The 25,179-nt window shown below is 42.3% G+C and overlaps 1 protein-coding gene across 1 annotated transcript; it reads right to left on the reverse strand.

Annotated features, from left to right (window-relative positions):
- Positions 1-1,273: 1,273 nt before the first annotated feature.
- marchf9 (membrane-associated ring finger (C3HC4) 9) lies at positions 1,274-19,457 on the reverse strand. The gene is made up of 4 exons (XM_015968194.3): positions 17,897-19,457; positions 7,473-7,628; positions 3,163-3,355; positions 1,274-2,535 (listed from the first exon to the last, which is right to left on the reverse strand). Exons 1-4 carry the CDS (start codon positions 18,227-18,229, stop codon positions 2,204-2,206), a joined length of 1,014 nt encoding a protein of 337 aa, XP_015823680.3. The 5' UTR covers positions 18,230-19,457; the 3' UTR covers positions 1,274-2,203.
- Between the last annotated feature and the right edge of the window lie 5,722 nt (positions 19,458-25,179).

Consider the following 25,179-nt stretch of genomic DNA (forward strand, 5'->3'; position numbering starts at 1 on the left):
TACTGAGCCTCACTGGTAAGGTCTATGCAGAGGTTCTGGAGAGCAATTGAATCCAATTGTTGAACCTCGGAATCAGGAGGAGCAATGTGGTTTTTGTCCTGACCGAGGACCACTGGACCAGCTCTATACCCTTAGGGGGGTCCTGGAGGTTGTTTGGGATTTCGCACAACCATTCTACATGTGTGTTGTGGATTTGGAGAAGGTGTTTGACTGGGTCCCTTGGGAGGCCCTTTGGGGGGTACTCTGGGAGTTTGGGGTACCAGGCCCTCTGATACGGACTGTTAGGTCCCTGTATGACCGGTGTCAGAGCTTGGTCTGCATTGCCGGCAGTAAGTCGAGTTTGTTTCCAGTGAGAGTTGGACTCCTCCAAGGCTACCCTTTGTCATCAATTCCATTCATCACTTTTATGGACATGATTTCTAGGTGCAGCCAAGGTGTTGAGAGCATCTGTTTTGGTGGCCTGAGGATCAGGTCTTTGCTTTTTGCAGAGGATGTGGTCCTGTTGGCTACATCAGAACATGATCTCTGCACTTACTGGAGCGGTTTGCAGCAGAGTGTTTCTGGGCATCCCTGCTTAGGCTACTGTCCCCGGGACCTGACCCTGGATAAGCGGCCGAAAATGAATGGATGGATGGATGAAAATAGATGGTGAAACGCTACGATTTAAAAAGCTTGACAGATCGACATCACACTGTCACAACATTCATTGACTCTCCCATCTTAACTCATGACAAGGAAGGCTGTTGTTGGTTTAGCGTCCAGGAAACAGCAGAGAACGTCTCAGCTAGCAGAAGATAACCGTTGGCATTAGCACCTCCACTACATGACAGTACACCTCCAGGCTTGTGTTATTTGTGGAGATAAAACATCACTGCAAAGCAAACAGAGTCAGTGGTAGAGTTGCATTGTTGTTATCCAATCAGAGGTGAGATGTCCAAAATCAGGAAATACTCCAAATCCAGCCATTTAAAACTACTATCTCCTCTGGCTGAATTCTCCCTGCTGCAACGGGTGCACCGGAGCTTTTTCCCACAGAGAACGACTTACCAGGCATTCATTCCTAGAGACCATTGCAAATGGTATAAAAATATGAGTAAAGAATCACTTTAATACATACAGATAAAAACATAAATGTAATGATACACTCGCTGATCTAACACACCTCTTGTCTTTGATGTTATTTTCCCCTCTGCACAGTTTCATACCATGGAACGAGACCTTTAACTAAACACCACGACAGTTGGTTAAAGAAGACACTGAAGGGAGACAGAGATTGGAGATCATCTGATCCCAGTTTTTAATCCAATGTTTAATTTATCAAATCGGTATCAGCACACAGCAGCAACAATCTGTATTTTAGCTGAAATAGCTGTAACACACAGTCATTTGTCATGTTGACAAAAAGTTGGTACAATGAAAAGATCTCTTTAAAGTGTTTATTTTGGCAAGCACCATTTGAAACTGAGCAAATCTGTCATGTACTTTTGTTATGTGATGAAGAATAAAATTATATACCCATGCAAAATTCCTTGTGAAATGTACATATGTATCTTTATTGCAGAGAGGTAAAATGTAACTAAATGTAACTTTAAAATATTGTTTCTTCCTTTTTTTCAAACATATGATTTATTGTTATTTTTAAAACTCCGTATTTCACACATCTGTTTAGTCTCCGTTTTTGGTCTGTTTACTTTGTAGAGATTTTTCAAATCATCACACACAGTTTGGCATGTATGAAGTCACCGTATGAGGAATCCTCTATAATCATCCTTATTAAATCAAAGCGAGTAAGAAATTAAACTGAACAAGAAAATAAAACCAGGAAAATGTGATTGCAATCAAACCAGGAGGATTCTAAACAAAGACAAACTGCTTATGCATTCTGATATTGAACTGGAAAAAACATCATGTCACTTTGTTTCAGGTTACAAAGCCTGTTTATACCCCCCACCCCAACTTACAGTTCAGGTTTAATGTCTTTTAATACTTGTTTGTCCCTATTTTCATCAGTTATTTACTTATTGAAAAGGAGCGTCTGTTTTCTTTTTGTTGTAAGAAAAGGAGTTCATTATTGAGATGATCTGGAGCTCCACTCAGCTCCAACAGGACTCCTGCTGTCAAATCCAGTCTCAGGTTTTCACTTTTGGGTCCATCAGTCTGCTTTACATCTGAGACAACTTCGAGCACAGTCACCTAGTCCATCTCATACAGTGGTGACCCTCATTACCACCTCTCGATTGGCGGCGCTGCTGATCCGTGGGTCGTTGGGCCTCAGTTGACTCAGGATGTGCAAGATGGTGTATCCACAGTGGTGGTTCAGAATAGTTCTTAGCCTCCTGTTCTGTCGCCCACTGCTGCTGCTGGTCAGACCGTGAGGGTTGCTGCGAGAACTGCGTGAGCTGTTCTTACGGTTTGAGCTCACTGGGTCTCCCAAGTCTTTAGATTTCTCATAGTTCAGTACCTTCCACTGCTGATTGACGGCCTGCCATCGTTTAAAGATTCGATACACTGATGATCCCTCATGGATGATAAGGCCTGGATGGAAATACACAAGACAGAATGAAGGACAATGCATGAGAGCTGATGAATTATCGCTGTTTACATCAGATATTATGCTAAATAGACTCAGTAGCTGCTAGCATTATCTTAGGTAGGAACATTTCATCTCGCCTGTGGATGAGAATAGACAGTTGGCAAAAATCACAGTGCAGATATCTCATGCCATCTGTTCTCTATGTTGTCTGACTCAGGCAAGTCACAATTACGCAAGAACAGTTGACCCAGTCGCCCCTTAAAAACTCTTGTCTCTCTTGTACTCTGCAATATCATCAGAATTTGTTTGGCTTTTCGTGTAGCTGTTATCTCCTCCCTAGCACCATCTGCCAGGTTGCTTCTGCACTACCTTAACAGTCACCAGAATGTAAACTCAGTTCATGTTTGTCTCAACAAACTAGTTTGTCCTTGTATAATGTAACTTCTGCTTATGCATACTGTTGCTGGGCCTTCTGTGAGTTATGATGCTGCTGCATAATGCAGTTCTGTTCTGTCACCTAACCTTCTCCCCATGCCTCTAAGGCCTTCTGCAAAAGCTATTTTCAACACCGTGGCATGATAACATGTTTGCACATTTAAGTGTCAGTCTTGCACCACTCCTTCGTTTACCTATGCACACAATGTCCATGAAGCCATACATGCCGTAGCAGATTTGGAAGAGCAGGTCCTGTCGCTGCCACTTAGCGGAAGGGCTGAGCGAGGACCAGATGAGCCAGGAAATGCTGGCGATGAGGAAGAGGGAGCCCAGAATGATGGCTGCTATCTGCACCTTCTCTATTACCGTCAGAGAGATGGCCTGCCACTGTTGAAAAGAGTCAGTGCATTTAGTCAAGGTTCGAGTACAGATTGTAAGGCAGGAGATAATCCTCACATCTAATCACATTTAGTGATAATAAAGTAATAAAGCAAAGAAAAAGAAAAAATATAAATAATATATTAAAGGAATTTTGTTTTGTATTCACATAGCCTCATAGTATTAACTCTTCTGTTAGTATAAACTCTCATGATCCAGTGGAAAGATTAAAATGAAACTCTGAAAATAATCATCAGATGAAAGAAATTACTGAGCAAAACTGTCATGTTGTTTAATAAGAATTGATTATATTACACACGTTGAATGCTATTCTTTGAACAAGAACCGAAAACTACTGAAATATTGTTAGCTAAATATTTACTGAACCAACGGAAAGACTTCAGTGAAACTCATTTTAACTCATCTATTGGTGACCTTCTTTACCTTTTGCTTCAACCTTATTCATGATGGCCATCACATAATAAAAAATAAAAAACTTGTATTCTCGAGTGAGATGGCCTTTGTCGACCAGGAGGTTGGGAGATTAGTACACTTTCATTTGTAAGACCATGCTTGGACCACTACCCACCTACATCTGGAACTTAATCTCACAGAGAAGTGTAACTTCTCACAGTCCGCGTGCAAACGACCAGTTGTTACTTTGTGTTCCATATGCTCGCACCAAATTGGACAAAAGGGCTTTCGTTGACTCTGCTCCTTCTGCATGGAGCAGGCTGCAGGAAAACTGGAAATTGCCCGAGCTTATCTCCTTGATCACACTTAAAACCAGACTGAAAGCCCTTGAGACAGATTTTCCGTGTTTTAACTGACTCTGTAATTTTGTACATAACATCTGTGTAACTGAAAAATGTTGTAACTGTAACTTTTACTGCCTCTTGGCCAGGACTCCCTCAGAAATTAGGTTTTTAATCTCAGTGGGACCTTCCTGGTTAAATAAAGAAAAAATAAAATAAAATTAGGATTTTATGACTTAACAATTTGTTTTGTTTTTGATCTACGTGAAGCACTTTGCGATTCTCTTTCTGTGATAAGTGCTATAATAATAAAATTTACATACTACTTACTAATTCTGATACTAAAATGATGGCAAACTACATATTTGCATTCATGGTTATACACACTTTTGTAAGTCTGGATATGAAGGATGCTTAAACTGCTTTTTCATATACTTAAGTACAAACATTTGTCAAGTCCTTCTTATTTTTGCTCTAAGAGTCACCTTATAGGGCTAAAGGGCCTCATGTGGGTCCAGAGCCACAGCTTCCAGACCTTATTGTTGTACTAATATCTGTAGCTGTTATATGTGTAGTAAAAGGAACAATATTTACCTTGTGACATCTAAACTGACTCTCTGGATAAGAACAATTATCATAAAGACATCATTTGTTTAATGTCTAAACATTTAGATAAACTAATAAAGAAAACAATAAAAAAACAAACACACACATATTTGTTGGCTGAGTCTGAGAGGGCAGAAGGACAGTGACGCAGAGGTGGAAATTTGTCAGTACAATATGGCGAACAGTCCTCTCACCAGCCTGTGGGTAGTTTGTTCAGAGTGCCGGCCTGATGTAGTGTTTCTCTTTTATAATGGCAGTGGCTCTTCTCGTGTGATATCGTATTAGTTCGCAGATCAGAGAAGCCTTTCTTGAGTTTTAGATGTTCACACACGATCATCATTGTGTTTATTGTCATTACCCAGCATGAGTCATGCATGCACCATCGCACCCTGATGTGCAAGAGTGATCTGCCTAGTTCAGGCTAAAATAGATATATGATAGAAATCTTTGTCATTGCAGTAATCATAACCATTCCCCGTTGTGCAGGTCTGATGGGAAACAAAGACAGGGCATTTATTTATTTATTTATTTTTTTTGCATTTTGTTTTACTTGGTAACACATGGTTAGATGTGCCATGATTTTTAAAAATTATGATTTGAAAACCAGAAAATATGTTTTGTTGTGCTTCTAATTCCTTTGGGAATGTCAGAAACAGCATGAGGTTTTTTTCAGGTTTACCACACCCCAAAACACAGATATGAGGGCAGCATGGGATTCAGTATCCAAGGACATTTGAACATGTGGTAGAGAAACTGAGATCGAACCACCCACAGTGGATAATGTTGTTGTATATAGTCTAGAGCTCTAGCGATCCACCTGCTGGTGTACAGATGCTATAGAAAGAATCACCTCCTTGGAAGATTTTACTGTTTACTGCCTCAAATGGAAACACAAACAAAAACCAGCTTCATCCAATGCAACCTGTAACATCCACCTGGAAAATATCACAGAGTCCATGAAGGGTAAACAAACAAACAAACAAACATAAACTCAGATTATGAAAGGCCACAATAAAGCTGGTCTGAGCTTTGCCTGAATGCACTTTGAAGATTCTGATGCCAAATGGAAAAAGGTCCAATGGCCAGATGAGACAGAAATGGAACAATGTGGCTTCAACACCAAATGGTACACCTGGCATAAATGTAATAAAACGTACCATCCACAACATACCATCCCTACAGTAAAGCACAGAGGTGGCAGCATCATGTGGAGGTATTTCTTTGCCTCAGGGACTGGGGCTTTTGTTAGGGTAAAAGGAAGGATGGATGGTGTAAAATACCATTAAAACCTGCTGAGGGAGAAAGAAGTGAACATCCTCATGTGGTCCCATCAGAGCCCAGATCAAAATCCCAGTGAAAATCTGTGGAGAGATTTTAAAATTGAGGTCCACCAACACCTACCATTCAAACTGACCCAATTTGAATATTTCTGTAGAGAAAAGTGGGCAAATATTCAATTAATCTAAATGTAGACGTGCAATGTTGATAGAGCAGTATCCCAGTAGGCTCAAGGTTGTTAATAAAGCAAAATGTGGTTCAGCAAAATGTTGACATTGGGGTTGTTCCTTTACTAGTCTCAGTTTTTTGTTGAATATTCTTTTCTGAACTTTAATCCAAAAATTCCAGGTGGCTGTTATAGGTTGCATTGGATAAGTGAAGCTGGGAAAATATGTTTTTGTTTCCATTTTAGGAATAAAAGTAAACAAAATTAAAGCCTTTCAATGGGGTGAATAATTTCTTTACCCACTGTAATCTCTTCTTTACACAATGTTGTGCTAAAACTATTATTTCACTGGACTGTGAATGGGGAACAGCATTTGTGAGAATTTTTACAAGGTCCCAATTTTTTTAAATTTTTTTATTAAGTTATAATAGTTCTGTGGTCAATAAAAAACATATTCATGGAGTTCTAAATATTTCTCACTTAAATCAGTCCCAGCTGTTTTACTCTTGACCGTTTGACCTTCCAGAATGAGCCGTTTCAGGGTTCTGTCACTTTACAGCCGTTTTTACAAAACAATGCCGTCAATTTCCAGCAACGCCGTGGCTGCATCAGGAGCTTTAGGTCATTTGTTAGTGGTCAAACCGTGGTGATAATGTTGCACAAACATGTCCTTTTTACAAGACATTATGCAATGGCGGTATAAAGGGGGTACATTTTTTTTAACAAGCCACTCCTAAAGGTGTCTGACCCCCACAGTCCACAAGCAGTTTCTGGTGATCTGACCTCCAGCTTCTGGAGCACTGCATCACTTCAGTTTAACATCTAAACTGGTTCTGTTTACAAAAGTGAAACGTACAGCCCGTGTTTACTTTCATTTTCAATGAAGTTGCTGGCCAGAGTTTGGCAGTAACTCCCAATGTTATCATGAAACCTCCCTCTGTTGCGCCAAGGTGCAATTGCCTTTAATAAGACAGTTAGGCAAAACGAATGCTGCAAAATTCATGCAACGCCATGCCAGCATGGTGCTTTTAAACACACCTTTGCAGTAATATTATGCTGATTTACATGACTTGTAAAAAGGTTGTGAGAAAACAAGCTGCTGCTGGCCACGCCCATCCTGCCCCGCTTACACGTTGAAATTTGGTGTGTGTGTGTGTGTCCATGTGTATGTGTGTGAATTGTCTTTATGTTTAAGTGGACAAATTTCGACTTTAACCTGTAACGTGTGAACATTTCCACATTTTGGGGACATTATGCTGGTCCCCACAATAGAGGTCCACACAAGCATATAAATACAAGTATGTGTGTGTTTTAAGGTTACCTGCAGTGGGTTCTTGGTGCTGATTGCTAGGACCTGATACTTGAAGTAGCAGAGCTCACAGCTCCAGGAGCCTCTCTCACTAATCCAGCGGATAAGGCAGGGCTGATGTGTGCAGCGCACAGAGCCATCACAGCGACAGGGGCTCAGCAACTCCCCCTAAAGGACACACAAGGGAAAAAGAGATCCTTAGATTTGTTCTGAAACAGCAAAACACCTCGACCTGGATTAAAAAGAATGATTTTGAGTTTTACTGATGACAAACAAGCAAACCAACAGTCTTAAAGGCTGCATGTGGAACAATTTAAGAAAAAGCTACATATTCCTGAAAAAATAATACTTCCACTGAATGTTAAGAGGTGTGCAGAGTGAAGGTAGATTATTTCCTTTAAAAGCTATATTTTAATAACAAAAAAATCAAAGATGTGTTTTGACAGATGCGACAATGGGTTTGTGTTTACATCTACTGGCTAATAAAACAGTCCGCTCGGCACAGCAAGACTGGCACTGGAAAATGACTGACTCGGCAAGTCAAGTGGCTGCTTCTGAGCTCAGAAGATTATCCTTCAGAAAATGAGCGACCATAACATATCTAAAACCAGAATGAGTTTAGATGAAGCCTACATCAGCTGAACCCATAAAATGTTTCACAGGTTGGTATCCTGACGGCTGAAAATCTTGTTCTATTCAACTTCAACCTCCACACAGTAGGTGTCACTTTAGAGTTCGAGTTAAAAAAATCAACCTTTATCAGGTGTAATCGGTTTGTGAAATACTTCAAACACCTGAAATTTACAATATTATTTTCAAAATTTCTATTCAGCACAACACATTAAAACAAAATTTGCCATTGAAAATATAATATATAAAAGGTCATCCATCATTCATTCACAATGCTTAAAGGCGTTGAAAAGGTAGAAAATCTTGAAAATGCTTAAAAAGAATTGGACCAAAAAGTTGGGCTTCATTTTATTGTGATAATTTTTGATCAAGTATGAGTACAGTAAAACCGGTACAACACACAACAGGAAGCCCACAATAATGGATTTATTCAAGTTTGGAAAGGAACAACCACATTCATGAACCTTAGCTGATCGTAAACATGAGGAAAAAGAAGATGGTAAAGATATTGGTGAAAATATTTCCTTATAATCAGAAACAACAGTTTTGAAATCTGATATGATTAAATGTAGAAAAAGTTGAGCATCCCTATAGTCAGACAGGAACTTTTCTAGAAGCAACGACTGGGGTGTGTTTAGCACGAACACATCCACAAACCTGATGCCTGTTGGCTTCACATCATTGGAGATGAAAACTTTCAAACATGACTAAGCTGTAAATATCCCATTTTAATTTGATTTGATTTTCAGACCCAGTGGATGAAACCAGTGGGTCTGGATGATCAAACAGGGCTGTTGAGGGAGAAATAATAGTGTGAATCATTCTTAAATCACTGAACAGTCGCAGCTTGATGTTGAGTGAATTTGGCAAAAGTGCTTGTCAACACTATGGACCAAAATCAGGGAGCATGGAGGCTTGAAGGGCAGGGAAGTGAGAGGAGCTACAGAAGATTGTCCCTAAAACAGATCATGTCTCTCAGCAAACGAACAGAAACAGAGGTTCAGCCCGGAAGGGGCGGAATAAAACAAACAAACAAACAAACAAAAAAACATCTGCAGCAGCAGTTTAGCGCACTTTGGTGTTTGTTAGGCTTTGCAACTGTTGATAATGGGATTGATAAAAAATACAAATGGCCTGCTGTAGCATGAGTGTACATTATATGGCCCAACTGCCTGATATAATGCAGTTTCTTGCCTTAATGCTAATCGCCTGAGATTTTTTAAGTCTTGTGTAATCAGTTTTTTACTAGTTACCAGGTAGAACTGCCTGTTCAAAGTTTGAGACATTTTTTAGGAATGGAAAAGTTTTGGAGGTTAAATCATTATGAACAACCCACAGGTGTGTTTCTATTCTAGACTTGCACCAAGGTCACCAAGCCCTCATGCCCTAATCATGTAGGGATGGGCTCCAAACATTTGCTCAAGTTCTGTCACAAATCATCACTCTTGTTGTCAAACTTCAGTGAGTGTGTGTGTGTGTGTGTGTCTACGCGTGTGTGCGTGCGTGTGTGTGTGTGTTTGTGTGTGTGCACGTGCAGCAGGTTTTCTCTCCAAGAGCTGCTGCTGTATCACATTAGAGAAAGGTGGTGTGTATTATTTTCTGGTGAGAGTTTGTAAAGCCTGTTTTATTATTGTGTCTATATAGTGGTTTATTTTTGAATTTTTGAATTTAAGAGAGTTTTTGACACGGACAAATTTGTCCCTCATTCTCGTCCACCACTTAATGCGCTCGCCACCTCTAAACCTACATTTCCCGTCATTTCTATCCACAAATAAAACACTTGCTGCATGTCTTTTCACTCATCCAGTCACGGGTGAGTAAAAATATTCTTTTATTTTTGTTTGTTTTTTCCGTGAGGTAATCTTCACACTGCTCCACGTCTGCCAATATATTTGGCTCTCTTTATGCTTTTGAGGGCACAATGGCGGTGCTGTTGACGAAAGTAGTGTTCAACCAATCACAAACTTGCATTCTCCTGGAGAGCCCTTGCAAGGAGTGATAATGGCTTTGCGTGTCTCTGTACCAATGCAGACGCAGAAGCATAAACTAAGCTTTAGATTTGGAAAGTCTGGCAGATCTGCGTCACACTGTCACTCAACATTCATGCACTTAACATCTTGACTTGCAATGTGGAAGGCTGTTGTTGGTTCAGTGTCCAGGAAACAGAAGAGACCCTCTCGGCTAGTAGAAGCTAACCGTTAGCGTTAGCATCTCCACCACACGGCAGAACTCCTTCAGGCTTGTGTTATTTGTGGAGATAAAACATCAACGTTGCAAGTCAGAGGTCGAGTCGTGTTCCTGTTATCCAGCCTGAGGTGAGATGTCCAAATATAAAGAAATAAGACTCCAAATCCTGTCAATTGAAGCTCAGCTGTGATGTGGGTCACTTTATGTTCCTGGAAATAGTGCATTGGTGTTTTTGCCGCCAGAGTACGACTTACAAGGCATTAAATCCTACTAGGGACCGCTGCAAATGTATAGATTAGACAAGAGTTCAACACCTTTAATGTTAAGAATTAATACAGGAAAATAAATGTGTTGGTAGAATATGAGAAGACATTTGTCCCTAGTGCTATAATGATCCTTTGCAATGTAATCGTTTAAGTTTCCATAATGGTGGCCAATAAAGTTCTATTCTATTCTATTCTATTCTATTCTATTCGAGTAATCGGCCTATTAAAAGAAGCCCATGCAATCCTGTCTGACCAGCATGTTTGATTTTAAACATTTCTCCCACCTCAGTGAACATTTCTGTCCTGATCCATGACTACCATTGAGATGATTTTTCTTTCAAAGACCTAGAACATAAACGCTTATTACAGGTCATTAAATCCATTTCAAAGTATGTTTGTTGGGTTTGAATCTTTGCTTTAATAGCTTTGACAACAAAAATGGTAGAAAGATTTATGAATTAGGATGCAGATAACCGTACGCTCTTTTTGTGTACCAATCACATAAAAGCCTTATTTGCAGATGGTGAATGATTCAGCATCTGTTCTGATTCGGCATAAATTATTGTACCTGTTTAATCAGCACAGCTTTAATGATCCAGAGAAGTGTGCTGAGACAAATAACACTTCAAATTATTTTTTGGTCCATCTGCACTCCTGTTTCCCCATCTGGCTCATCTGACCTTCTGACTTTGATTAAATAACTCTAAGAGTCCTGCTGCATACAAACGTGCATGCATCTGGCAAATGAGCCACATGCCACTCATAAACTCTACCACAACCTGCCTGCTGACATTACAAAGATAACACTGAGAAGGTCACCGTATATAAAGTACTAAATAAAAATACTATGAAAGCAAATATTTCCTAAATGTCAAGCTAGCTTTGAGGTGTGTATGAGTGTGTGTGTGAGTGTGTGTAACTTATTCAAAAAAGGGTGTGTCCATTGTGACTTGGGAACATCTCGCCAACAACACTGTCTCGTGAAGCTGTCACACACTTTTGCCTTTAACTGAGTCGTATCATCTGGAAGCGCGAAGCCTTAGCCTGGAGTATTATTCTGGTTCGTGCCTGAACAGGACGTTTAAGTTACCTGTAATCTGATTACAGCAGAAATCCTAAAGTTTTTGTCCCACTAAATCAGTTATGGTGGACAGGATGATTAATGTAATTCAGACAAAACAACCACTTTAGCCCAAATTCTGATCTTTACCAACCAATCATCCAGTTTAAACCAAACTCTGATCTACAGATTTTTTTAATATTAAAGTTAACTCATGGTGTGCTTCAGTCCGTCACGTGTGCTGATGCTACCTCTCTTTCTCTCTTTCACACACACACACACACACACACACACACACACACACACACGCACGCACGCACGCACGCACGCACGCACGCACACACACACACACACACACACACACACACACACACACACACTGGTGTGGGTTTGTCCCTCCAGGCCGCTTCACAGAGCATGAGGGTGTTAATTTGGTGTGTCACTTCATGACTAAGAATGGTCTGCAACCTTTAGACCAGACATCTCAGTGGTCCAGTCCTCTCCAAACAGCTGTGTAAACACACTGCTGGGAAAAGAGAGAAAGAGGGGGGTGTAGGTTCTCCACCCTCCAACACCACCATCCAGTCATACATCCATCTGAATTCCTTTAACAATGCCTGGGTGTACGTAGACGGGTCAGACCATTGATAAGGAGTCAGGCTCAGTACGGCTCACAGAGCCAGCTGATTACGTTTGTAGGCGATTGTCTCGCAGCAGCAACACGATCCCATCCCCTATTGTGACCTGTCTGAATACTGAAACAAACAAAATGGCAAACGTGAATTGCCCCCACCATTGCCCAAGGAGGTAAACAGCCCTTCCCAGAGCAGAGGACCGTGTGCCATGGAAGCAGAAAGCACGCTCACAAGAGAGCGAGGAGCTGATGTGGTAGTATGTCGTTGTGGGTTTTCCCTTGCTGCTTTGTTTGCTCGCTCTTTGTCTGTGAAGCTAAATGAGGCAGCTCAGAGCCACGCAGCTCGATGAGTCACTTCAATGGAGAGCCCAAAGCTTAAAACACAAACCTTTTATTAAAGGAAGATGTAGTGGGCAGTATGGCTACCTGGGCATGATTCCTGTCTGAAACATCACATGGATTTGTATTCAAAGCAAGCGAGGAGTGATTTACACTCCTATCATGTAGCTCTCCTGTTTCACAATCCAAACTCTCAGGCAGATGTCATAAATTAGCACATGGGCTGTAATAACACTGTACGCCTGTCTTAGAGAAGTGACCAAATGGTAATATCCATCTGTGCTCCTGCAGGATTTACAGTGTTTCTAATCATCTGGGTCTTCAGAACTACCTGCTGATCCAGGCGGCACAGGTTTGGGCACATCTGGTGAGACCAACATTTGGCCACAGACCAAAGATGTGCACCTCTTATTGTTTAGTTTCAGCTCACACGCAACTGAGAAGAAAAAAAGAGGAATCTTGTTACAAATAAGTAGGTTTTTATAGGGACCACACTGATAAACATGGAGTAAAACCAGAAAAGCCTAAAGCTAAAACAGGGGTTTGTTGCTAGGGGTTTCTGCTGTTCGGGTAGATTGGTTCTTAACTTGGTGTCTCATTGGATCATTTAGACAGCAACTTTTAAGCAATGAATTGGTGTTTGTTTCTTAAGAAAATATGGCCTAAGTTGGACTAAATCGAGTACCTCACCAGGCTGCAACCGTTAGTGACAAAATGCAAACAACATTCAAAAACATCTCCAAAGCTGGTTTCAAAAGACACATCATGGCGGCATGTCAGGGTGAAACTGCTGCCACGGTGTGTCCTTTGAATGCACGTTGGTGGCATGGCGAGGTGAGAATACAGCACCATTTGTGCCGCCAAGCTTCATTGTAATATTGCTGCGGACTTTTGAATCACGCCTTCGCACAACAGAGGGTGATGCCATCAATACCTGTTTTTTTGTGTGCTGAGCCCTTGCCAGCAAGAACTGTTAAGAGGCAAGTAAACAAGGGGAGTCCATGTCGCATTTATAAACAGTATCAGCTGAGGCAGCAAACCAGAGTGAAGCAGAGACGAGGGAGCTTCTGGCTGTTAGAGCTGAAGCACAGATCACATGACAGGTCACGGGGGGGTGGGGGTGGGGGTGGGGGGGTTGTAAAAAATTGTTAGCTCTTTTTGACACAACACACCAACAAATCAGCAAAATATTGCATTGGTGGGTCTTATAAACGCGCCATGCCGGCTTGGGTATGCATACAGTACATTTTGTGGCATTCATTCCGCCTTGCATGGTTGTAATATTGTGGTAATTATCTGTCTTATAAACATGATTGTGTCTTGGCGCAACAGAGGGAAGTGTCATGATCACATGGGAAGCTACTGCCGAGCTCAGGCCGGCAACTATATTGAAAATGACAGCAAGTAAGATTTGCTTTGTTAACTAAATCAGCTGAGATGGTAAATTGGAGCGCTGCAGAGCTCCAGGAGCTTCTCTCTGATAGGGCTGGAGCTCAGATCATCAGAGGCTGCATGGGGACTGCGGAGGACAAACACCCTTAGGAACGATTTGTTGAAAAACTTAATGAGAGCAGCTTCAATTGCAATAAAAGCAAGTTATGTCCAAGGTAAACGGTAGTCTGCTGCTGCTCATGGACCGCCCCCATGCCCCCTTTATACCACCATCGTCTAATCTTTAATTAAGAGGACATGATTTTGCCATATTACTGCCACGGTCTGACCACTTATAAACGACCTAAGGCTCCGTGAAGCCGCCACGGCGTTGTGGTGAATTGACAGCATTGTTTTGTAAAAATGGCTTTAGGGAGTGTGACTTCAGTCAGGATAACAAACAAGTTACGTCCAAGCTAAAAGCATGTCCATGACAGAGCGTCAACAATATATACACCACCCTCACACCCCCTTTATCCCGCCATCACAGAACTTTTTAGTCAAAAGCATCGATATTTGTACTGGACATGTAATGTCCATAGGCTCAAATTATAAGTTTTTATTTCCAAATGGGAGGTTCCCACCACCGCCTTTTTGATCATGTCACTGCCAACCCACGAAGCTAAGAAGGGGCTCCGGGGACTGAGGTAGACCACCCGCTTGACCGACTGGTTTCCGTGCAAGGTAGTCATGCTGGTCGCTTGTAGAGATCCAATGTGGACCAGGACTGTTAAATTACAAGCAGAGTCTCAGACTACTGCAGTCCTAGCTGGCCACCGTGGCCTTTTACATCAGCTCATGCTCCGTGGTCAGAGAGCAGCGGGAAATTAGCTATATGCTAACCTGAAGCTAACATAGTTTTTCTAGGCATTTTAAGCAAGAAAAACACAGTAGAGCGACTCTGAATCGAAGGCACCTCCGGCCTGCTTAGTTAACCAAATCATAACTAGGTAAGCTGTCCGAGGATATCAGGCTTCGCTGGTCCACCACGGTCAAAGATCGGCGAGTCCACCGATATCAACGAGCTGGCTCTGGGAGTCGACGCTCCGGCCGGAGACGGGACTATTGACTAGGCTACTGGCGCTGTGTATAGAATTTCCCCCCATTCAACTATTCAACTAACAACAAACTATTGCAGTGAAAAATGCAATTGAGTGATTCAAAAGTGAAGCAGCGTCAACAAATAAGAGCTGCAGTGTTTCTGTAGTCTCCCTCAGAGATCCACAAATGACCAGCGTGACTAGCCTGGAATTAGAGTCAGCCCGGCTGCCCCGAGAAGCAGGGACAGCCAGCCGCTTGCTCTAACAACTGTTCCCGGACAGGAGACAGGAGAAGCCGGGCACCCTCTCAAGTTTCTTATGCAGCCCCACTGACATGTTTGACCAAGCAGTTAAATGACACAGCCATGGGTGTCATGGGTGTAAACTACATCTATTAAACCTAAAATAGTTTTTTGAACCAGGCCGTAAACATGTTTACTTCTGCTGTGAAATAGGCATTTTCAACATGGAACTCAATGGTTTGATCAATTCTGGTACCAGCCCCTAGAGGATGAGGATGGAACTGCAACTTTTGTCACTTCCTTGTTGGCTTCATTTTCATCCCAGAATTATGGGGGCCTGGTTAAAATATTTACGCCACATTACCATCACAGGCTGACCAAAGGCTCCCTGATGCCACGTCCACTTTGCGACAAAGTGGCGCCATTGTTTTTTGAAACAGGCCTAGACTTTCCTAAGGATTTACAGTTCCCATCTGATCTGCAGAGACTCTTCTGCCTCCAGAGCTTTGGAAATATGCAAAAATGCATGACATTTTTTTCTAATGATATAGTTGTTGCAAGTGTCTGGAAAATAGCTGAAACCAGTTTCATTCTAGTTTCAGGAGGGTTGTGAAAAATGAGACATCTTTGGTAGGGGTGGAGTTGAATACAGTTTGAACACATCAATACACTTAGTAATTAAAATAGAAATAAGTGTTTTTTAATGATGTTTGGAAAAAAGGAACAATTTATCAGTTTTGACACACAACAATGATGTCAGCATTGATCTGGACTCGGGAATGGAGATCTAAAAACAGAACAAACTATTTAGTTTGAAGCTCCACCCCCTCTGTGTAAACATGGGACATTGTCCTGAATACAATTTTAAAAACATTAGAAATAGTTTTCCCAGTTACTGGTTTTTGTTTACTCTCATCTTCACCTTGCTGCTATGTTTTCAGTTGTTTGTTTGTTGTTTATTTAACACATTTGATGTATTTGATGCTTAACACAAGAACCATGACGTGAGCAGGTGAGTGGGCGGGGCTTACAGACCCACAACCTGAGAGCTCAGACTCAGGTTCTGAAAACACAACAGGGCAGCTCCTGAAGTCAGGATATCATGATTTCACTTTTAAACAACAGAAAAAGGTTAAGATGCCTGACCTAGAAATTATACACACACCAGCCACGCCGTTTGTAGAGTAACTGGTGAACAGAAATATGTTATCAACCAATCATATGGTTGATTATATGTTTACCTGCTGAAGTTCAAATGCAGAATCAAGAATGGAGAAGACAAGGGACTTTAACATGACATGATTGCTACCAGATGAGCTGGTCTGAGTATTTTGACCGTCTGATCTACTGGGATTTTAACCTATACCCATATGGTTACAAAGAATGGTCCAACCAGGATCTGCAGAACAGCATCTCTGAAGTACAAGATCTACTCCAGATGGACTCCAGAAGCAGAAGATCACACGAGGCGTCTCTCCTGTCAGCTAAGAACAGGAATCTGAGCCTAGAATTCACACAGGATCACCAGAACTGGACCAGAATAACCAGGGGAAATCTTTCCTGGTCTGATGAGTCTGGATTTGAGCTGCAACATTCAGCTGGTCGGGTCAGAAACCGATGTCTCCAACATGGGTCCATCCTGCCTATAGTTCAGACTGCTGCTGGTGGTATAATAATGTGTGTGTGTGTGTGTGTGTGTGTGTGTGTGTGTGTGTGTGTGTGTGTGTGTGTGTTTCTTGTCCCACTTGGGACCCACCTGTGCCTGGTTTAAACACCATTCTTAACCTTGAGTATTGTTGTTGACCATGCTGATGCTGTCATGTCAAAATGGACCAGAACCTCTGACAAATGTTTCATACACCTCGTTGGGTCATGGTGGTTCTGAAGGTAAAATGGGTTCCACCTAGATGTGTCTCTGTGATGTAGTGGAACCAAAACCAATGACATCCAAACTAACGATCTTTACCTAACTGATTTTCCCCCCCACAATCACCAACAGTGAAGAAACAACAATCAAAGTGGACCTCATCCTTGTCCTGAATTATTGTATTCATACTCCTGCAGAAACGGAGTGACCATCTCATGATCGATACCTGATCACCATGATGTGTGACACAAAACGGTTGTGACTCATGCACACACTCCGTCCCTCTCACCATGTTTGTCATCCTGCAGACCTAATTGGCTAAGTTTCTTTGTTGCCATGCTGGCCAGATTTCAGACTGTGGGGGAATCGGCTGCCTCTCGCAGCTGACTAGATTACTTATGAAAACAGTGTTATTGAGATAACCGGATCATGTTTTCTGATGGGAGGGAGGAAAAGAACAATAGTAGCCTGTGAGCTGGAGCTGCTCAGACTGTACCTCCTATAGAGGCCAGCACCAGAGCTGTGATTTACAGCATCATCAAAACCACAACAACAAACGTGAAATGTTGAATTATTTGTATGACTGTGAGAAGGGGAGGTCTTATCCTGGAATGGACCAGATAGGCATGCAGCTACTAAACCCTAATTGTCTAATGAGATCAAAATGGATTATAATAATAAGTTCAGAAGATGAGAAACCTGCACAAACCCACGCAGGATTGGGAGGCGGTTCTCCGTACCTGCTCGGGGCCTTGGAAACAGATCCGGCACTGGGGGGTCCGCAGGCTGCTGGCAGTGCTGGTCAGGGACACCGCGTCCAGGCCCACTTGCAGCTTGGGCTCCTTGTCCTCGAAGGCCAGGCTCCGGGGCCGCGGGTCGCTACCGTAGTACTCCTCCTCATCGTCCCTGGAATGGCAGTCGGCGAACGGCGGCCAGCCGCAGCCGCCCATCCCCAGACCTCGCATGGCGGAGGACCGTCGATCTGTGTCTGAACCGGACTGTCGTGAATCGGATCGCATAAACACCAGAACCTTCAGTTCGTTAAAAAACATGCGGATCCGATACTTGAACATGTTTGGCTCAAAAACAGTCCTCCAGATTTATTATTATTATTATTATTATTATTATTTTTATTATTATTATTAGACCATGTTAAATTGGGGTTACTTTATTGTCACAGAGATAAAAGCTCTCGCCCTTCTGATGGCATGTGTGTGTGTGTGTGTGTGTGTGTGTGTGTGTGTGTGTGTGTGTGTGTGTGTGTGTGTGTGTGTGTGTGTGTGTGTGTGTGTGTGTGTGTGTGTGTGCGTGCGTGCGTGCGTGCGTGCGTGTGTCTAAGCCAATGCGGATGGAAGATTTCCCCTTTCAGCTGGCCGAAACACTCTTTCAATATTCATCACTCAAACAAGTCAGCGCAGGCCGTCCAGAAGCGTCTCCCACCGACCAGTAAACATCACAACCTGCACGGTTCGTGGCTCATGGTCCAGTTTCTGCGTAGATCTTTTTTCAGACGGTTGTGTAAAAAAGCCTACATGTTTTGCTACCCAAAGCAGAAAACAGCCACAGAGCGAACAGAGGAAGGAAACCGCGACATGCCATCCACACAGTCACATCTGGGACTCTGATCCAGAATCATAATCCAAAACGAGGCAAAAAGGAAAACCGAAGACCAGAGGTCGTGATGAGAGAAATAATCGGGCTTATTGTCTTGTTTTTATTGTCCCTCTCTGAGCATTCCGAGCAGATCGCCGTTCCCCTCCTGTTATTTCCCTTCTCTCCTGCCTTTTCGCATCTATTCCATCTCCTTTCTGTGGAACCCGACCAGAATCCGAGGACAATCGGTGCCGCTCGCTTCGACGATCCACTTCGAGCTCCTCATCCACAAGAGCCCGAGCATCTTCAGCAGCTTACACCAGAGAGCTCCATCTCTGATCTCAACTCGATGCCCATCAGCGTCTCAGCGCGCGGAGGGACTTAAAGTACGGGGTCGCGTGGATACGCTGAGTATTGGATCAGTTGGTTCTGATCAGACTGCTGGCGCTGATTTTCCTCCTCGAAATGGTTGGCTTGGAGATTGAACCAACGCAGCCGCTACTTCCGGAACAGGGAGGGATGGGGGTGGGGGGCTGGCCGTCATCCTAACAGCTCGCTCCATGTCTCCGCTCTTCCGTCCTCCCCTTGTTGGTGATGCGCCTCACCCCGTTGCTGGCCGGTGCAGAAGCCGCCCTGCTGCCCGCTGATTTTTGAGCGCTGTCCAGGGTGCTGACCCCCCACCCCTCCCCTTTCTGGTGATGTGTCGCTGCGGCCACATGAAACGAAAGCCCGCTAAGTCCAAAAGGGTCGGTTCTGTTGAAGACCACTTCGAGCGATGGGGATGTGGGAGGGAGGGGTTTAGAACCGGGAACGCCAGAGCCCACCACAACTCTCTGGTCCCAATCCACTGTCGCTAACAGAACGAGAAATAAATGAGCTGCAAACATCTGACAGAGAACAGCTTAAAAACGACCAGAATCTGAGAAAATACTACAAAGATTTCTCAAGCAGACAATATAGGTTATCCTGTTAGACCCTGAATAGCGTAAAAGATCACAATGAAATAAACTTTAAAGGACTATCAAATGTCAAAAGGCCAAAAACTTCCATCTAAATGTTGAAATCTGAACATATAAATCACAGTTATGAACAAAATGTAACATACCAAAATAAAAGCGTCTAACGTCACAGAATCATCTCTTAAAGTCTGAATAATTTATGAAAAGTTTTATAGTATTATCAAAGGGATTAAAGTCAATTTTTCTAAAGTTAATGATTAAAATAAGAATCAGAAATGTTTGCGAAGTGAACACAGATCATAATTAAACAATCAAGTGACACAAAAAAGATGTCAAACAGATTTTAGAGCCAGACAGACTCACTCACTTTCTGATCAGTTATCCCCGCAGGGAGCTGATGTCTGTCTCCTGCTGTGAAGCAAGAGACACAGGACAAGTCTCCAGTCCATCACACACACACACACACACACACACACACACACACACACACACACACACACACACACACACACACACACACACACACACACACACACACACACACACACACACACACACACACACACACACACACACACACACACACACACTCAGTTTCCACTCTGGTGCATCTATACCATTCAGAAACACGATCGGTTAGTAAAACGCTCCACTAAACCTGAAACCTCAGTGGTGATGTCAGGCTCAGAAGGGTTAGTTATCATATTGTTAGGCTGAGGTCTCATTTTCAGCTTTAAGAGATGATGTTTCTCTTCTTCTCTGCTTCATAGCAACAATTCCCTGAACATCCCGTCACAATCATCTTGATTGGTTACTGGTGTTCTGCTTTGGGTGGATTTAAGGTAAAACTCTTGTTTTCAGAATCCGTGGCAGGCCTCAGCTGCTGTGGCGGTCCCCCTTAATGCATTTTCAGCACTGCTCTCAGCGGTGTTTGTATCATGGAGATTAGCCTGATCATTTGTTTATCGACTTCTGACCATCAGAGCAGCATGGGACTGGGTTCCTTCTGCTCACTATGTTCCCACAGGAGATTATATCCAGACAAGAAGATGCCAGTACACATAACCAAAATAAACAGTGGTGCCAGAGGGAGTAATACATGATTACAAGGTGTGGGAAGGCTTGTTTTACTCCAGGACTGTGCTGGGGATGGGGTGGGGGGTGTGGGGGTGTGGGGGGGGGGGGGGGGGAATCAGCATTTATGGTTAATTGAGTGTAAACATAATTTCCCTAACATTCTATTTCCCTGTCCCCTCTTCTCCACCTTACCATGGTCTTCTGATTAGTTTCATCAGAGCTGGTTCCCAAAATGGCTGTTCTGATCAGTGAGCCACAAAAGCTGTCAGTTTACAGCATTCTCTACAGACACACAGCTATGTTCTCTCCGTTCATCCACACAGATCCACCCCAGCACTCAGCAATCTTATCAGGACTTTGATAAAGCTATAGGTACCAAATTCTCACAATACTTTATTAAAGAGGTCCTTCACAGAGAAAGTGTTTTTATTTGTTGAAAATTATCACTCTGACTTTTTCTGAACATGAAAATAGTCTCCTACACCTATCTCCTCGTTAGCTTCTAATAGAAAATAGACGGTGAAACTCTAGGATTTGAAACTCCTGACAGATCATGGACTCACCCTTCTTGACTCACAACGAGGACGGATGTTGTTGGTTGAGCATCCAGGAAACAGAGGAGAATGTCCAGACTAGTAGAAGCTAACCATTAGCATTAGCAGTTGCACCCCACAGCAGAACTTCTTCAGACTGGTGTTATATGAGGACTCAGAACAAAAAACTCGGCATCAAATATTTTCAAGTAAAATTACAACTTCATTTGTGACACCATGTGTTTAACTGTGATCTGAAGCTGCAAAGCAGACTGGGAATATTTTCATAACAGCTGTGAAAACTGCAATGCATGATGGTTAAATGATGTGTTAGGCGCTACTTGTGTTTCTGGTTTACAGTTATAAGAAAGTCCCATCTCACCTGTTGTGGGTTGCCTCTCCTTGTAGACAAAAGAGCTTTTGCCTGATAGACTAACTGTTAGTCTGAACACAGCGAAATCTACCTTCTGCATTTTGTCACCATGAACTGACTGACAGTGGTGGGTCGAGAAACCTCGAGTCACTGAAACGGTACAGTAAAAGGTCCTCTAAACAAAAACCTTCATGTCTTTTTTTCCCCTAAAATAAAATTTGTATACGCTAGAGCAAAAAAAAAAAATAAGTTGATTGTTGAAGCCACATAGGGTGCTGGTGTCATAAAGGAAGCCTGATCATGAAAGGAAAGTCAGCTCTGAGTTAATTCTTCACCTGAAGAAAGTGGAGCTTGTGTCAGAAATGAAATGAGTCAGAACTACACCATGTTAAATAATAAAATGTAACAACCAACGTTAAAATAAAATGTATGCACAACTACTGAGCTGAGAGAGAAGCTTTAAAATCCAGACCCATTGGATTTGCTTCGGAAAGAGTTTAATTCTGGGTGGATTGATGAGCTAACAGCTAGTATGGGTGGGGTCACAAAGAGGATCTGTGCAGCGTTAAAGAACTCCAGTCTCTAAAACATCACAGGTTTAAACCGTTTCACTTACCAGCAGCAGCCTGAAGGACCGCCTGCAAACATATCTGAGATATTTCTACCAAAACAAAACTAAAAGCCTTCTAGAATTAGTTATTTACAGACATTGAGAGGCGGACAGTGTGAATAGTACTAATGAGAGAAGAATACTATAAATCGAAGCCAGGATAACAAAAGTTTTTCTAACTGTTCTGGTTGTTTGTGATCTATAAATAAAGTATTTTCTTTCTTTGTTGTTTTTGTGTCTTAAAATCCCAAAGGATGCATCAACAAAACAACTCAAGTATATTTTCATTACATTTTTTTCCCTTTTTGTTTCCAATTTGTGTAGAAAAACTTTTGTCCATTAAGGAATTTGAACTGTTTAAACCACCCAAGCCTTGGTTTTAACCTGTGCTGGCCTTCAGAGAGTTCTGACAACATACATCCTGCTCTGTTTCATTATTGATAGGCCATATTGACCTGTTTGTCTCTCCTCACTGATGAGAATGATTTACCTTCCTGTGTCTCCTCGCAGCACTGTGAGAGGAATTCAGAAACAGCTCCATTAAAACAGTCCAGGTTCATGCTCAGACGTCCTGTTCCATGTGTTGATGCAGCAGGAAGGAGCCACATAAACATGTTTCCTGTTTCTCACAAAGGGCAGCTGCTGATGTGCACAAAACCACTCATTTACTCAACTCACTCCTATGCATGTGACATTCAATACAAACACACACACACACACACACACACACACACACACACACACACATATATATAATTTAAACTACTAAGCAGTGGCTAAAGTGTGACACAGAACTGAGAGCTGCAGAACATTTGATAAAAAGCTTCAGCTATGGATCCTTTCTGTCAATAAAAGTAACAGCTACAAGATGTTGATCATCCCAAGGGATGAGATAAGTGACCCAGCAGATTGTTTACGGGTGAAACTGAAACAATGACAAAGGAGAAGAAAAACTAGAGGAAACTGGTGCGAATCACGGACCAACAAGCTGCAGATTCTGGACCTGGTCACTGGTTCCTTTGGTACTGGGCCAAACAGAAAAAAAATTACCATTTTGTTACCTCAATATAATATCATTAGTGTTAGTCCACAGGAATAAACCGTGTGTTAAGTAATTTTTCTTGTTTATTTCAAATGTTTTCTGCTAAAACTATTGCTTTGGTATAACTTTGCTAATAAAATAGTCCAAATTGTGCTTGAGTAAAATGCACATCCTAGAGAATCCTCTAAATGATCCACTGTAGGTCAAAACAAGGAGGCAAGGTGACACTTGAGTAGCAGGGACTATCCAGTTACCAATTTCAAAATCTAGTAGCAGCATAAAATGCATCTCAGTACTAATGTGTGTATGTACAGAGTGAGTACTCTAAATAGTATTACTACTGTGTATTGGTACCCCAAGTCTTAATTCATTAACATGATTATTATTGATAAACAAACATGGGTGGAAACTGAAAATAGTTTCTGTAACTCTTATTAGTCTAAACTCTGATATATGATTGATGGATGAACTGAATAACGCGTCTAAAGCTTAAAGCTGATCTGGATGTAGCTCCTCCGCTGAAAACCTAATTAATTAATCCAGCCTCTGGAAAAAGCCCGAGTAAAACCCATTCCCTGTGATATACGGGACCAGATACTAAGATCCTGTCTCCATGGGTCTGCGGAGCCCATGCTATATCTGTAAGAGGACAGATGGCCATCCCTGTTGGCGCCACTCTCCACAGCTTCTCCAAACTAATACACCCAGCATATGGACACTCAGGAGGTCCTGCTGGCAGGACAGAATCTGCAGATATGCTGCAGGTTCTGAAACACCAGAACCTCAGAGTCAGGGGTTTACTATGAAACACCAGCAGTCTCGATGATGGAGAGTTCTACACAGAACCAACAACCTTAACCTGCGTAACCTTGGTTGAAAGGTATCAAGATAATTTCCTTGTCGTTGACGCTGTTTTTCTATCAGAGTGTACTTGAGCTCTCCTTCTGCTGTCTCCACAGCGCCGCTACTTTCCTTCTGGCTCCATCCCTGCTGAGAGGATTAATGGCATTCTGAAGGAATATCACATGGAATCCAGAGAGAATTCATTTTAGATCTACCGTGTCAGTACCATCCACACCCCAACTGGGATGCAATACTTCTCTGAGATAGCAGTCAGAGGAAAAGGCACCTGAGCATGTAAGTCCTTTAGACGTGTCAAAGCAGAGCTGGATGGAGAACAAAAGGCCTTGGCTCGCTCTGTACTGGCATCATGTGGAACATGTCAGGGTCTTTACCCCGTTCCCAGAATCTAGAGACCATCATGTCCAATAAAATAGGTTGATTTGGATTAGACTCAGATTAGCTTATTCTCTCCAGGTGATGTAAGGTTGCTAATGAAGGCATCTTCATTAAGGCGATAAAACACATCAGATCTGAGAAACATGAAGGTTTTAGAGAGTTAACGTGGTCTGCTCCTGAGTGATCCTGCTGAAGAGCTGAAACATCAAACCCTTCCGTTCATGGATTAGATTAACATCAGGATTACCTTTAGGCATCAAATTTAAAATTTACAACATAATTATAAAAAAAAATTACTTTTCAGTTTATCAAGTTAAAACAGTAAGACGGCTGATCGCTCTGATGGATCCACAGCTGCGGCCAAACATGTTGAGATGACGTTTTCTCTGATGAATCTTCAGAGGTCTAGAGAGGAAAAACCTCTAGATCAGGGGTGTCAAATATGCGGCCTGCGGGCCGGATCCGGCCCGCAAGCGGGTTAAATGCGGCCCGTGACATGGTTGTGTAAACTTTATTTTCATACTTTACAATGTAAAGTTAAAATAAACTTATCTTTGTGAGCAAGTTTCCTCTGTAATGAGTATAAATAAAACAAAG

This window comes from Nothobranchius furzeri, chromosome 15, assembly GCF_043380555.1.
Source record: "Nothobranchius furzeri strain GRZ-AD chromosome 15, NfurGRZ-RIMD1, whole genome shotgun sequence".
In the NCBI taxonomy this organism is placed as follows: domain Eukaryota; kingdom Metazoa; phylum Chordata; class Actinopteri; order Cyprinodontiformes; family Nothobranchiidae; genus Nothobranchius; species Nothobranchius furzeri.